The 15,896-nt window shown below is 41.6% G+C and overlaps 2 protein-coding genes across 2 annotated transcripts in view; both read left to right on the forward strand.

The window, feature by feature from the left end:
* pcca (propionyl-CoA carboxylase subunit alpha) overlaps positions 1-4,343 on the forward strand; it is a 57,732-nt gene extending 53,389 nt beyond the window's left edge. The window contains exons 19-23 of the mRNA XM_019881477.1: positions 2,938-3,036; positions 3,133-3,186; positions 3,261-3,401; positions 3,789-3,866; positions 3,978-4,343. Coding sequence (XP_019737036.1) covers positions 2,938-3,036; positions 3,133-3,186; positions 3,261-3,401; positions 3,789-3,866; positions 3,978-4,046 — 441 coding nt within the window. The 3' untranslated portion in view covers positions 4,047-4,343. The remainder of the gene's footprint in view (positions 1-2,937; positions 3,037-3,132; positions 3,187-3,260; positions 3,402-3,788; positions 3,867-3,977) is intronic.
* A 1,458-nt stretch (positions 4,344-5,801) lies between these two features.
* Positions 5,802-7,236, forward strand: LOC109522645 (propionyl-CoA carboxylase alpha chain, mitochondrial-like). The gene is made up of 5 exons (XM_019881386.1): positions 5,802-5,929; positions 6,026-6,079; positions 6,154-6,294; positions 6,682-6,759; positions 6,871-7,236. Exons 1-5 carry the CDS (start codon positions 5,921-5,923, stop codon positions 6,937-6,939), a joined length of 351 nt encoding a protein of 116 aa, XP_019736945.1. The 5' UTR covers positions 5,802-5,920; the 3' UTR covers positions 6,940-7,236.
* Positions 7,237-15,896: the final 8,660 nt, after the last annotated feature.

Here is a 15,896-nt window from a genome sequence, read left to right on the forward strand (position 1 = left end):
TACACGTGTGCACACAAAAGGAAGATTAATCATTGAATGTCGAGTATTTGAATAGCGTTTTGTGTAAACTAATTCATGCTTGATCGGCCAAGTGCGCGTGCGCGCGCGCGCGTGCGCGTGTGTGTGTGTGTTACACACACACACACACACACACACAGGCACACACACACACACACACACACACACACACACACACAATTTATTTATTTCTTTTTCCCGGAATTTTCAGAAAAGTCCACTTTCATCTCTGATACAGGAATGGGCAAACGTTTTGGCTCGGGGGCCACATTGATTTCTAAAATTTGACAGGTGGGCCGGGTCATCACAAGATACGCTATATCTAAAAAACTGCATATGTTGACAGTCCATACCAAACATGAACAGAACATAAGCATTAAAGTATGAACATACTTTTTAAATGAGAACAGTATTGTTGATCACCGATTTTAGCCAGTGCATTGTTGCAGATGGGTTGTGATCTGACCAGTAGAAATAGAGCGATACAGTATTTTCTAGTTAAGGAATCATATTTGCAGTGTCCCATCTTTCTTTATTACAGAATTTCCTTCTGTGGGAAACAACTACGTTACATGCCTGTATGAACGTCCAAGTATTTTAACAACATATATGTGTGACAACACAAGCAACAAAGTGCAACAATATATTGCCCAAAAACTGTTTATAACACAAGAACTGCAGTATACAGGACAGGCATATGAACAAAATATCGTCTCAAAAAATTAGGACTATTTGCTACAAAATGAGACTAGAAACAGACCTGGTCGCTTTTCTTTCCATTCACTCAACTGTCTCTAACTTGACCTCCCCTCGATCACCACCAAAGACCACCCCTGCATTAAAGTATTAACATACTTTTTTAATGAGAACAGTGAAACAACTCTGGTATATGTCCTGTATGAACGTCCAAGTATGTTAACAACATACGTGTGACAACACAAGCAACAAATTGCAACAATATATTGCCCAAAAACTGCAACATACAGTACAGATATATAAAAAATACAAAATATAACAAGGTTAGGACTATTTGCTACAAAATGAGACGAGTAACAGACCCTGGTGGCTTTTCTTTCCACTCGCTCACTGTCTCTAACTTTACCTCGCCTCGATCACCACACATGACAGCGTTGCTCAGCTGATGTCGTGCAACGAACTTTTGAAGCCAGCCACGGGACGCTTTGAAGTCTTCGATGCCCGTAGCGCCATGGAACTCGCTTCCTCTCTTATTAGCGATCCAGTTTGCGTAAAGTTTTTAGCGCGATAACAGTCAAACCATTCTAGGAAACATTCATTTACTTGACTGTCCGTTGAGCCTCAAGCAATTCACTCTGGGCATGGAAATTGCCAGAATCGGACTGAGCAAGAATCGCTTCTTTGTTTTTCAAAGTCTCCAAGCGTCTCCTGAATGTTTCGTACCTTGTAACCTGCTTCGTTTAATCAGATACACTTCACTTTCTCTTCCGTGATCATTACTGTTCCTCTTCATTTAGATGCCATGATCCACAGGACGTAAATGAATGAAATTAAAAACTTTCGCCATTCCAGTAAAACTCACTACAATCAAGAGTCACTTGCATGTCGCTGTTTTGGATCCAATGATTGAAAATAGCGGCGGCGCGGACACACTTATTCCGTCGTATCGAGCAGGAGTTGCTGCAATTGGCGCTACCGCGGGCTTGCGTATGCCTTCCCGAAATTGCGTTGTTAAGAATAGATCGTTAATGTAATATAGTAGGCAAAAGTTGAATGCATACGTTTTTGTTTTTTTTACTGGGATTGGGAATTTCCGTTTGAAAGAGGTCTGCAGGTGGTAGATAGGATTTCTCCCTCTATCTCTCTCCCTCTCTCTTCGTCTCCCCCTCCCTCCCTGTGCTCTGCAACTTCAAGTAACTGCGCCACCTGGTGTTGAAAAGCCTGTCATTACAAGTCCAAATGAAATGAATGCAATCATTCACATCGAACCTTAATTGTGTACCAACCTTCGGCGGGCCGGATTAAAAAGACAAACGGCCAGATTCGGCCTGCGGGACGTACTTTGCCCACCTCTGCTTTAATAGGTCGAAATGGACGGAAAACCCTCTATCAGTTTTAGATGGATATGGAGGAGCCCCACTGATAATAACGATTTGGAGTTCCAATTCAAGTATACGCAAACACAGACAATTCAAAATGGATTTCTGTTTCGGAAACAAGCTCAACTAAAAGAAAGGTAAATGAGGGAAAAATGGAAACTGCGAAGAGTAACAGAGATGATTGAGAAATGGGTGTGTGAAGAGTGAATAATGAGGGTCAACGTGTGAAGCATCTAAAGGCCAGATTATGCTTTCAAAGGTCAATATGCACCATCGTTAAGGAGCGTATATAGACCTTGGTCACGATGATGAAGAGTCCTGATGATGAATGAGTTGAAGATGAAGAAAAAGGGCAAAGTAGGGGGGAAAGCAACCCGCAAAGTTGCAACCCGGTGCTCAGTTACGGTAGCGGGAGATCACATCAGGTTGACCTTATTTTAAAAGCATACCACAGCATGTCTGGGGAAACTAGCCACAGAGTGCTTATGAGCCATTTCTCTTTTATCAGACAGTGGTCTTTTTTATTGAAGGAAAAAAAAAATCTTACCGAGCTGACAGTTTCGTCTGTCTTCGCCTGAGCTGTCAGTGTCATGGCTTCCTTGTGACGCGTCTAAAAAAACAGCTGGCCGGATCGGTCAAAGTACTAAATTTTTGAATAAGGCTGAAACAAAACAAGACATGGAAAAAGTGAAGTGGAAACTGTACGATTTCAAAACGTGAACGTCGACTAATCATCAAAGATGATGCAGCTTGAGGTATTGCGTGTTGACATAATACCTTTCTAAGCTCTATTTGGAGCTATTGTATCACGTCACGAGTCTCAAAGGTAGTTTTCTCTCCAAAGGTGCACATCGACGGAGAACGGGTGGAGGTCCACGGACAGTGGAACTTGGCTTCCCCGCTGCTACCGCTCACTATCAATAGTAAGCACAGAATGTTACAGGTAATGAACAAAATATGCGATCTTGTGCTACTTTAAAATATAGATATATTTTCATTATTACATCTGTGTTCACAATGGTTTCATATTTTGGTGTAGTGCCTATCCCGAGATGCTTCAGGAAACATAGTTCTACAGTATCTGGGCACATCGGTAAGGTTATATGGCTTTCTCATTACTTGGTTCATAATTACTTAATTACTTACATCTTGGTTTTTTTTTTTCAGTTTAAAGTTCGCATTCTGTCCAAGTTGGCGGCAAAATTAAACGCTTACATGCCAGATAAAGTTCCTGAAGACACCAGCAGCATCCTGCGGTCACCAATGCCCGGCACAGTGGTGGCAGTTACTGTGAAGCCCGGTGATAAGGTAAGTGATGTGTGCACTGCGTGTCCGTCACATAGGATAACATACTGCGTCTATGGCCAAGGCAAACCGTTCTTACATTACATTCACCCTCGGTTATTGGGATAATTTGCAGGCACTTTTTCAGAAGGTACTTTTGCTCTCCTGTATTTTTTTTTTTTTTTTTTTTTTACTGTCCAGAGATGAAGTAACTAGGACCACATGGAAAATGTCCAATAACTCAAAAGGGGCTTGTGTTTTCAAAATAAATAAGTAAATCATTGTCATCAAATAAATCATCAAATAAATTGTAATCACTCAGTACAGTGGGTAGTTTGAACACTCATCGCGAATGCAGTTTTGATTTTTTTTTTTTTTTTTTTCATTTGTTCTGTTGCTGTGGACATGAAGGTTGCAGAAGGCCAGGAGATTTGTGTCATAGAAGCCATGAAAATGCAGAACAGTATGACTGCCGTCAAACAAGCAAAGGTCAGTGAAATTCTTTAGTGAACAGATAATAAATAGCGAGTCACCAGTGGGTGAAAGAAATGTTCATCTTGAGTATTAATACGATTAATGTCTATTTTTGTGTCTCGTCAGGTCAAGCGTGTCCACTGTAAGCCAGGAGAGACAGTGGGCGAAGGAGATTTGTTGGTGGAGCTTGAATAAATCAAGCCACAGCGTGATATTTATTATCCCTCTTGAGTCCATCATGGATGAGCAATATTGGTGGGAAAAAAAAAACCCACAAAAAGATTAAAAAAAAAAAAACCTCTCGACTTTTGATTAACCTCTCCTGTCTTCATAGAGTACCTACAGAGATCGGTGACCTCAACAGTGCCTGAGTGTTGAGCTTTATCAACAATTCTTATTCCAGCCAATCATCTGTTTGATGGTTGGTTTCGAAGAGTTTCTGTAACTTTTGTTTTAACATAAAAATAAAATCATCTCACCAGTTTTCTAAGACTGCTTTGCCTTTTTTGGCTCATGAAAGTAAATCCTTTGGGGGCCATCCCTCACTTTGGATCACATCCATTTTTTCATATTCATGTGCAGATTCCTGAGCTGAAGCTTTGTTGCCAATATGAGGAAAGGCAAACTGTTGTCCTCAAGCATATAAGGTCTGCTCATCTCGTCAACGGATGCCACAGTCATGGACATGCATCATTAGTGATTAAAATGAGCTCTTGCTTACCGCTGTGACGTGGAGAGGCGAGCTTGACTTTCACTGATGGTGGATATATTAATATATTAAGTCTGCACACCCCTGTTTAAATGGTTGAATGCATACGTTTTTGTTTTTTTTACTGGGATTGGGAATTTCCGTTTGAAAGAGGTCTGCAGGTGGTAGATAGGATTTCTCCCTCTATCTCTCTCCCTCTCTCTTCGTCTCCCCCTCCCTCCCTGTGCTCTGCAACTTCAAGTAACTGCGCCACCTGGTGTTGAAAAGCCTGTCATTACAAGTCCAAATGAAATGAATGCAATCATTCACATCGAACCTTAATTGTGTACCAACCTTCGGCGGGCCGGATTAAAAAGACAAACGGCCAGATTCGGCCTGCGGGACGTACTTTGCCCACCTCTGCTTTAATAGGTCGAAATGGACGGAAAACCCTCTATCAGTTTTAGATGGATATGGAGGAGCCCCACTGATAATAACGATTTGGAGTTCCAATTCAAGTATACGCAAACACAGACAATTCAAAATGGATTTCTGTTTCGGAAACAAGCTCAACTAAAAGAAAGGTAAATGAGGGAAAAATGGAAACTGCGAAGAGTAACAGAGATGATTGAGAAATGGGTGTGTGAAGAGTGAATAATGAGGGTCAACGTGTGAAGCATCTAAAGGCCAGATTATGCTTTCAAAGGTCAATATGCACCATCGTTAAGGAGCGTATATAGACCTTGGTCACGATGATGAAGAGTCCTGATGATGAATGAGTTGAAGATGAAGAAAAAGGGCAAAGTAGGGGGGAAAGCAACCCGCAAAGTTGCAACCCGGTGCTCAGTTACGGTAGCGGGAGATCACATCAGGTTGACCTTATTTTAAAAGCATACCACAGCATGTCTGGGGAAACTAGCCACAGAGTGCTTATGAGCCATTTCTCTTTTATCAGACAGTGGTCTTTTTTATTGAAGGAAAAAAAAAATCTTACCGAGCTGACAGTTTCGTCTGTCTTCGCCTGAGCTGTCAGTGTCATGGCTTCCTTGTGACGCGTCTAAAAAAACAGCTGGCCGGATCGGTCAAAGTACTAAATTTTTGAATAAGGCTGAAACAAAACAAGACATGGAAAAAGTGAAGTGGAAACTGTACGATTTCAAAACGTGAACGTCGACTAATCATCAAAGATGATGCAGCTTGAGGTATTGCGTGTTGACATAATACCTTTCTAAGCTCTATTTGGAGCTATTGTATCACGTCACGAGTCTCAAAGGTAGTTTTCTCTCCAAAGGTGCACATCGACGGAGAACGGGTGGAGGTCCACGGACAGTGGAACTTGGCTTCCCCGCTGCTACCGCTCACTATCAATAGTAAGCACAGAATGTTACAGGTAATGAACAAAATATGCGATCTTGTGCTACTTTAAAATATAGATATATTTTCATTATTACATCTGTGTTCACAATGGTTTCATATTTTGGTGTAGTGCCTATCCCGAGATGCTTCAGGAAACATAGTTCTACAGTATCTGGGCACATCGGTAAGGTTATATGGCTTTCTCATTACTTGGTTCATAATTACTTAATTACTTACATCTTGGTTTTTTTTTTTCAGTTTAAAGTTCGCATTCTGTCCAAGTTGGCGGCAAAATTAAACGCTTACATGCCAGATAAAGTTCCTGAAGACACCAGCAGCATCCTGCGGTCACCAATGCCCGGCACAGTGGTGGCAGTTACTGTGAAGCCCGGTGATAAGGTAAGTGATGTGTGCACTGCGTGTCCGTCACATAGGATAACATACTGCGTCTATGGCCAAGGCAAACCGTTCTTACATTACATTCACCCTCGGTTATTGGGATAATTTGCAGGCACTTTTTCAGAAGGTACTTTTGCTCTCCTGTATTTTTTTTTTTTTTTTTTTTTTACTGTCCAGAGATGAAGTAACTAGGACCACATGGAAAATGTCCAATAACTCAAAAGGGGCTTGTGTTTTCAAAATAAATAAGTAAATCATTGTCATCAAATAAATCATCAAATAAATTGTAATCACTCAGTACAGTGGGTAGTTTGAACACTCATCGCGAATGCAGTTGTGATTTTTTTTTTTTTTTTTTTCATTTGTTCTGTTGCTGTGGACATGAAGGTTGCAGAAGGCCAGGAGATTTGTGTCATAGAAGCCATGAAAATGCAGAACAGTATGACTGCCGTCAAACAAGCAAAGGTCAGTGAAATTCTTTAGTGAACAGATAATAAATAGCGAGTCACCAGTGGGTGAAAGAAATGTTCATCTTGAGTATTAATACGATTAATGTCTATTTTTGTGTCTCGTCAGGTCAAGCGTGTCCACTGTAAGCCAGGAGAGACAGTGGGCGAAGGAGATTTGTTGGTGGAGCTTGAATAAATCAAGCCACAGCGTGATATTTATTATCCCTCTTGAGTCCATCATGGATGAGCAATATTGGTGGGAAAAAAAAAACCCACAAAAAGATTAAAAAAAAAAAAACCTCTCGACTTTTGATTAACCTCTCCTGTCTTCATAGAGTACCTACAGAGATCGGTGACCTCAACAGTGCCTGAGTGTTGAGCTTTATCAACAATTCTTATTCCAGCCAATCATCTGTTTGATGGTTGGTTTCGAAGAGTTTCTGTAACTTTTGTTTTAACATAAAAATAAAATCATCTCACCAGTTTTCTAAGACTGCTTTGCCTTTTTTGGCTCATGAAAGTAAATCCTTTGGGGGCCATCCCTCACTTTGGATCACATCCATTTTTTCATATTCATGTGCAGATTCCTGAGCTGAAGCTTTGTTGCCAATATGAGGAAAGGCAAACTGTTGTCCTCAAGCATATAAGGTCTGCTCATCTCGTCAACGGATGCCACAGTCATGGACATGCATCATTAGTGATTAAAATGAGCTCTTGCTTACCGCTGTGACGTGGAGAGGCGAGCTTGACTTTCACTGATGGTGGATATATTAATATATTAAGTCTGCACACCCCTGTTTAAATGGAAGGTTTTTGCAATGTAAAAAAAAAAAAAAATCATTTCAAAATTTTACCCACTTTTAATATGGCCTCAGCTTATCCAACACAACTGAAGAAATATATACTTGAGAGAAAGGAGGCAAAAATAAACCCAGATAAAGTGTTTGCTGAAGTGTGCACACCCTCTTGTAACCAGGAATGTGGCTGTGTTCCGGATGATGACCTTCAAACTCATGTTATATGGGAGTCAGCACACCACTTCTGAAAAGAAAGGGGCACCAAGCTATAATTTTTTTTAAATGTGGTGTTTAATGTTGGAACACTAAATCTGAGTAAAAAAATGTATTGTCCTTTTTAGATTAGTATTACTATTTTTGTATTATATATAGTACTATCTTGATCGGGGGTTGCCAACCCACGGCTCGCGAGCCGCATGCGGCTCTTGGGCTGGTTCAATATGGCTCACAGGCTTTCATATGACAGGACACGAAAACGACTCCGCCGTGGCGCTGACTATCAAACAACGGCGCGATGGACAGCAGAATTTATGATGTCAGCCTATCGTCAATCTCGTGACTTGATTGACATACTGGGCAGCCAGTCAGATGACAACTGAATCACCGTGTATGTGCAAAGAAAGGCGCTAAGCTAGTCAGCGAATTTCCTGATTCGCTGATTGGGCGGGGGTGCCCAATATGTCAATCGTGATCGACCAGGAGCCAGTGGACTAGTTGCAAGTCGACCACGAGGGGTGGGAGGAGGAAATGGGGATCTTCGTGTGTCTGTGTGTTTCGATTTCCTTCATGTTCGGTAGTGATGGGTCCATGAGGCCTCGTGAAGTGTGTTGACACAACGACACGCTGTGTTGATACTGTGTTGATACTGTGTCGCTGACCACTGACACCTGCTGGACTTTCAAAATCCCTGCAGGCAACCCACTTGACACACTGAACTGACTGATTTGATGATGAAGTGTATACAATATCATTCACATCAATGCATTCATATTGTATTATTCAATATGTTTGAATAATGTGAAAATTATGTAAACGAGGATGCTTGTGGGCTTTGTCTTCACAAATTTTTATTCAGAAAAATAAGTTGCTCCAGTGTTTTGAATTTCAGTTTGTTGCATTTCTTGCATGCTATTTTCCCTGCTGTGGAGAACACACGCTCGCATGGCACTGGTGATGCTGGCATACAGAGAAACTGCTTTGCGAGGTGGGAGAGGTTTGGTAAAGTAGTGTGTTGGTCCTTTGATTATAACTGCGGGTCTTGACTGCGTGCAATTTTCCCCTCTGCCAGGTATCGCTGGACCTCAGGTAGAGCATCTGCTGTTGCACTTCTTCTCAGTCTCCCTACCTCATCATCCAAATGTTGCCACAGGTCATCTAAAAAAAAAAAACAAACCTAACAAAATTGGCATTTAGAACAGTTTCCAAAAAACAAACTAATGATGAGTAAAATGCCAGATGTAATTGCAGAGGTGCTTTTGTTGGTATATATTTCTGTATGGCAAATTCGACATTTCACCTGCAATAAAATATGTGAATAGTAAACTAAGAGTTACCTTGAAATTAATTTGAACTATAATGGAATAAGACATGTCAAAAATCCGAGAGGCACTTGATGACACAAGGAGATTTGAATAAATACCTTATTCTCCAAAAGGAGATCAAAATGGCCCTACACGGCAGACAATTTGCGTTTCTCTCGGAGCTGCTCCATAATATTCACGTACTGTAGCAACGCCACTCGAGTGAAGCGTGCCTCAGCAGTCGATAGTCCGATGCTCTCTGCTGTGCGCGCGTGAGCGAGAGCACGTACTCGCATGGTTCAGCCAATCAGCGCCGACGCAACCCACTTCACATATCAAAGAAGCTTTGAACTACGACAACAGCTAAGCTAGCCTAGCCGACACAACGCTCGAAGTCAGACAGACACGTTTTTCTGATAATCTGTGTGTTTTCCTTTTTGCCCAAATATATTTTTTTATTCGAGCGAGGGTGAGGTCTGGATTGTTTCGGCAGGTGGCATCACGTGGCTCGATGCACTTCCTTATTAACACAGTTTAGCGGGCTTTTGCGGCGTCGACGCCCACTGGACTGAGTCGACGCAGTTCATGTATTGGTCACGTGATCGTCTTGAAGCAGTACACGCACCGACGCAGGGATCGCTCTGTGAGCTTGACGCGTGCGTCGACGCATCGGTGTTGCAAAATGTTTGTACAGTATTTAACATATTACCTGCTCTCTTATTACATGTGTATAGAGTTTATGGTGTAAAATAGTAAAAAAATGCTTTAAAAAAAAAAGTTGTTTTCTAGACTCGGAACAGATTAAAATTTATTTCATTGACTATAATGGGAGTCATGGTTTCGGTTTTCGAACAGCCTTCTGGAGCGGATTATGGTCGAAAACTGAGGTATGACTGTATAACTGTTTTTCCTCTATCAATTTGCTGTGTAATTCAGTGAGTGACATGCCAGCATGTCAGCTGTCCAGCCAATCACACAATACGATGCAATGATGCTATGCAGCCAATCACGGCACTGACAGTACTTGCGCATTTTCTCTGCTCCATAACAATAACAGTGCGGTGGCGATAAGTGACGCTCATGCTAATCCTTTATCATGGCGAAACGACCGGGCAGTGAATGTGATACGTCGACCCCCCAAACCAAAATAAGAATGCATACCTGTCAACCTCGGCTCATATCTGCCCTTATAAATGATTACGATTCCCCTTACAAAGCAACAAAAACCCGTACAACGGACCGCGCATGCGCACATCATGCTTTATCAGTCCGACCGTACGCAGCGATGAAAAAAATATATATACGATTGAGGATTACTTTTGCTGGTTTGCCGTGACAATAGTAGCGATCGACGACGGCATTATCGTTGGCTACCAGCAGGTGAGACGATCTGGATTTGAGCAAAAATGGTCTGGGTGAGATCGGTTCACAATTGCTTTTTTTTTTCCCCCGTATAACAGTTGTAATACGCCGTACATGATTTGAAATGATAAAAAAATGTATAAAATACGGGGAAAACGTACAAGTTGACAGGTATGAGAACGAACTGCGGCTCTTTTAAGTTGGAATGGCTGTCGGAGTATGTGCAAATAGAACAAGCAGTGAAACTGGGTGAGATATTTTCTTTTTCGAGTGAGAAAGGTATGTTCTGCAAAACATGCAGCAAAGCTCAAGTTGGAAGCAAAAAATACTCTATGGACTAAATGGAAGCTGGACGACCTCAAGGGACACATTCAGCAGAAAAGTCATTTGAATTATTTTGCAATTCTACAAAGACTCAAGGGAAAAGGGATTGGAACAATATTGCGGGAGAGCGCAAACGAACCGGCTGTCACACAGTAAACCGGCTGTCACACAGTAAAAAATCCGACACTTAGCAAATGAAGTGTGTATTCTGCCCATGTTTGGACATGCTGCATAACTTTCCCATGCCAGCAGGGGAACGCGCAGACCCTGCTTCTTCTCCTCATGCCTGCAAGTCAACCTTTTCACCCGAGAAACATCTCCAACTTCAAAGTGATGTGCTTTGCGAAAGATAGATTTTGACAAGAGATTTCGATGCAGAATATTTTGTGATCACAATATTAATTGTGATCAAGAGAGGGATTGTTAAGGTATTATTCATCTCTGTTCGTTGGATTTGAAAGAAACAAAGAATGTCGAATGTTATTGGAGGTATTTCCTGCTCACTGTGTTTACGATCACTTTTAGTGCACCTCGACCCCCACCACTTTTAGGGCCCCCCTCGATAGGACATGTTTAACATCAAAAGAGGAACTGTTATCTCAAGTATCTGTGTTCCTGCCATCACACCAAATGGTGGGTAGTGGTGGTCTGGTCTCACCTCACCACTCCCAACTTCTTCCAGTCACACCGGGTCAGATGACATGTTACTTTCTTTGTTTCCGGGATTTGCATGGGAGGCGTACCTCCCCGCCTCTCATTATCATATTGTCACTATATAATCTCATGAATGTGTGTCTTTTACGCTTCCTGATTCAAATCTGGACCCCTCAGGAGCCCGAATCGATTCGTAAACTGCAGAAAAATAAATTAAACCCTTCGAAGGAACTGTTCATCACCTCCAGCCTTTATTTGGATTACCAACATCCTCCTCGTCCGAATTTCAACGAACACGCGGGGAAGAGGAGGCCGCTCTTCCCCAAACACAAGTTAAAGTTCTAATTGACTATATTTTCCTTGCCATTAAAATGAATACACCAAATATTGGATTGATGTTGATTTGATTCCTTTTCAATGTGTTATAAATACAGTAGTCAGTGTAGAAAGAAAAAAAGGGAAAGAAATTGCGAAATTTACGATCAGCATTCACTTTCACTTACATCAATTTCTTGGATAATGTATTTTATTTTGCTTCCTCCGTCTTTCATTTTGATCACTTTTACCCTCTCTTCCAGCGTCAGAGCGCTTCTCTTCTTAGCTGCTTAACATCCAAACGTCCGTTTTGTAGCCATTTTAGCAATGCAACGTTCATGCTGCGTCTGAATCTAACAATAACAAATACTTCCTGGACCCGGTGGATTTTCTTTCCACCATCTCACTGTCTCTAACTCGACCTCCCCTCGATCGCCACCTAAGACAGCGTTGCTCAGCTGATGTCATGCAATGAATTTTTAAGCCAGCCACGGGACGCTTCGTAGTCCTCGATGGCCATAGCGCGATGGAACTCGCCTTCTCTCTAATTAGCGCTCCAGTTCGCATAAGGTTTTTAACATGATAACAAGTAAAGCATTCCAGGAAACGTTTGTTTATTTGACTGTCCGTCGAGCTAAAAGCAATTTACTCTGAGCAGCTAATCGAATGCATTCCACTCTATCTTCCACGCATCTAGCTACAGTATCGACACACACAGATAGTGAGGTCCCTCTTGGCCAATCGGAGGCCAGGATGATGCTCGGTAGGCAATGGCAGAGCAGCTATGAGTATGTTGTGTTCAGGAAACTCGGAGCTGTGAACGAAATAAAAATCCTTCACTATGTAAACCAGTGTGGTGGTTGCTGTTGCCGTTTCCGAAGGAAGCAGTACAGGTCGCTGTTGGATTAGACTTCGTTGTAGTGAGTCTCTTCGCGAGGCAAAAGCAGAGAAAAACATTTCGTATAACACAACAGGGTTTTTTTTCGTTGTATGGGGGGCAGGAGAATGGGAATGGTGTTAATGCATGAAGATTTTTTCACACTTGGGGGTATTTTCGCCCATGTAGGTTTCGTTGTAGAGGAGTTTCACTGTACATCTCTTTTAATACTTTGCAAATTGGCAATGCACTCTTATACATCATTTAAACTTCAAAGTGGTTTAGTTTAGTGCTGTTCTTATTTTTTTGTTGATTTACCATGCAAGTCCATTCCGTGACTGTACAGTTAATGCGAATTAGCAGTTCATCTGTGCGGCCTATTCAAGTCTGAATCATACAGCATTATGAAATGAAATACAGTTGTTGGACAGTGCAGACCCACAGTACAAGGAACAGCGGGTACTTACTGGGTTTAAAAGGCCTGAAACGTCAGGTGAGTGGGTACAAGGCTGAAAAGTGGAGTGGGAGTTTCTGCAGACAACAAACAAGAAAGCAGTTAAGTGATCGGAGGGAGCTCTTTAATCCACCACATTTTTTACTGACAAAGTCTTGAACAACGTAACCAAACTGACTGGACACCTGCACAGAAAACAGGCGGCTAACAGGACAAACGAACAAGGAAGCATTTTAGTACCTTGAAATACGCATACTGCAGTAAATAAAGCGCGGTGCAAATCTTTTCTGTAAACGGCCATTTGTTGTGCTCTCTTGGCTAGGCCAGGTTCAATACAGTCGCACCTTCCAACCAAGGATGTACTAGCTGGTATTTTCTGCAGTTCCCTCCACAGGTTTTTGTTTTGATTGAGCCTGGAAACTGACTAGACCCCACCGAATGCCCCCCCCCCAAAAAAAAAATAAAAAAGCCCAAAAAAACAATACAAAAACAACATTCATTATCTGACTGACAGTAGTGAAGGAGGAAATGTGATCTGTGAACAAAAAAAAATAAATCTCCTCTCCCAGATCCCTCCTTCTCTGAACCTCTAATTTGATTCTTAAGAAATCAGCACACCCAAGGAAAAACAGCCAATCTGAGAGAAAAGGTGTGACTGACAAGATTTCATTCATTTTCCTGTGCTTGTGGGTATCGCGGTATAAGAATTCTGTGGTTATAAGAGATAAAACACTTCATTCATTCAAACTTTTAGATTGTGTTTAATTCACTTTTGACTGAGACTCTGTGTATTACCATCATCAGTAAGACACCGCGAAATTGAGAAACTAACTTTCTGTGTGAGTGAGCAATTATTTTTCCTCTCCGCTTTGTGAGGCCCTCAGTGGACAACGGTTGGACACCCCTGGAATGAACAGACAAAAGATCAATCACCAGGATTGTCGTTGGCTCTCAGGTCGGATAAGGTGACGGTCATAGAGTGGCTTCTCGGGTCGCCGCTGACCTCCAGGCAGTGTCTGTCGGCGGCGACTTCACGTGCGCCTCTGCATCGTGTATTTGAAGAGCACTTGACCAGTGTGCAGCCACGTGCGCCTCATGTAGAAGCCCAGATGAGAGCGGCTCCTGGGCTTGATGGTAAACGGAAGGTCCACTGAATCACCCTCCTGCCTCTTCAGGAACTGAATGTCGCCACACACTTGAACCCAAAAAGGACGCCAATTTCCAGTCTTTTCAGAACTTGTGACATACATGTTTTTGTGCTTTATTTTCGTTTTGGGTTGCTGCCTTTCTTTCTGTCCCGTGTCCAACACAACGTCATTGCAATTTTCGAGTTTTTTGCTTGTCTTTTCAAAAATGTTTTCCCTCTCTTACCTCCCCCCGCCCCTTAAAACATATTTAAATGGCTTTTATGGCTATTATATTTAATTAATGCTTGGTGTGTGTGTGTGTGTGTGTGTGTGTGTGTGTGTGCGTGTGGATTTTGAGTTTAAAACAAGACTGCTAAGTGTGTTGAGTATTTTTTTATCTGTTCAAAAATGTTTTGCGCTAATTAAGGCGGTACTTGGCTAAGAAAAAAATATATTTCACAAGGCCTTACTTCACTGAAATAAGTTGAGAACCACTCTCTCGAAAAGAGCGTTTTCCCCATTACGACAGGGTGGACAGCAATTTCAGGGACACACACAAAATGTTTAGTGTGATTGAAATTGACGACACATGATCAAAATGATTGGTTTTATTTCATATGTGGACAGCAAAGCCATGCAATAGAGTTTTTGATGAAGCATGAATCAATCACGTATTACAGTACATGCATGACATAACAGTGTATGGACTGTGGAATATGCCCAAATAACATACTGTACATCCAATGGAAAAAAAAATTGCCACCCTAAGGGACCAGATATTAAGACTTAACATTGTACCGGTCTGTGTGAAAATGGGTGGCCACATTTCAAGCACCTCCTGAAGGGTTTGTGTGCATGTGCAGTCCTTCAGAGGCTCAGCAGATCAACATTCCTATGTGTTTGTCGTGCTTCTCTTGTGGTTCGTAGAGCTCATCACTGTTTACAATGTAACACACGTGCTTAAAAGCCAGGGCCTGCAACCGATGCTGACCTCCTCCTAAATGACGGAAATGTATTCGAATGAATTTGGTTCTGCCCTCTTTTCCATGTCAAACTGAAATCGGCTGCCATTTTTCGAAATTCAACCGAATGCTGAATCAATGAGAAAAGAAAAATTACATTTGGCAGAAAATTCGAGGAAGATTCAATCGAATTTGATATATATTCCCTGTTGCCGAGCAATTGATGCATGACATTTACCGGGTTTGAAAATATGTTGTTTTGCTTCTTATATTGTGTAATTACGCCTCATGTGATGACACTAAAATTCATGACTTGAATATCAATTATGTCACGAATACAGGACAGGGTCTACTTCATGTTGAGCGGCCCAGCAGTTCTGTTTGTGATGTTTGTTATTTATTGAGTTTGGAAAATACCGTATGACCCAGACATGGAAAATTTCTCACACCACTAACAGCTGAAGAGATTTTTTTTTTAATGTCTGTTCATTTTGTTGTGAATCTGGAGCTGATGTTTTACTGAGAGTTCAAATAAATTTAATATGTACGTAATATATGGATGAAAGGTAATGAACTCTTTACAATGTAATAAATGTAGCGTAAATAAGGTTTGTTGTCGTCATATACTCCCACACATCTCCATTGATACATCGGATCCGTGGTAGTGATTTATTCAGCATCCCAAAAATGGTACACATTTCATCAAATTAGTGTCATAGTTTCTTTTTTAAGGTGTCTGTGTTGGCTTCATGGGGGCGGGG

The sequence above is a fragment of the Hippocampus comes genome, unplaced genomic scaffold, assembly GCF_001891065.2.
Source record: "Hippocampus comes isolate QL1 unplaced genomic scaffold, H_comes_QL1_v1.1 scaffold231, whole genome shotgun sequence".
Lineage (NCBI taxonomy): Eukaryota > Metazoa > Chordata > Actinopteri > Syngnathiformes > Syngnathidae > Hippocampus > Hippocampus comes.

Coding starts and splice junctions, on each gene's coding strand:
- LOC109522645 (XM_019881386.1), top strand. Junction 6,080..6,153: donor TACAGTATCTGGGCACATCG/GTAAGGTTATAT, acceptor TTTTTTTTTCAG/TTTAAAGTTCGCATTCTGTC. Junction 6,295..6,681: donor CTGTGAAGCCCGGTGATAAG/GTAAGTGATGTG, acceptor GTGGACATGAAG/GTTGCAGAAGGCCAGGAGAT.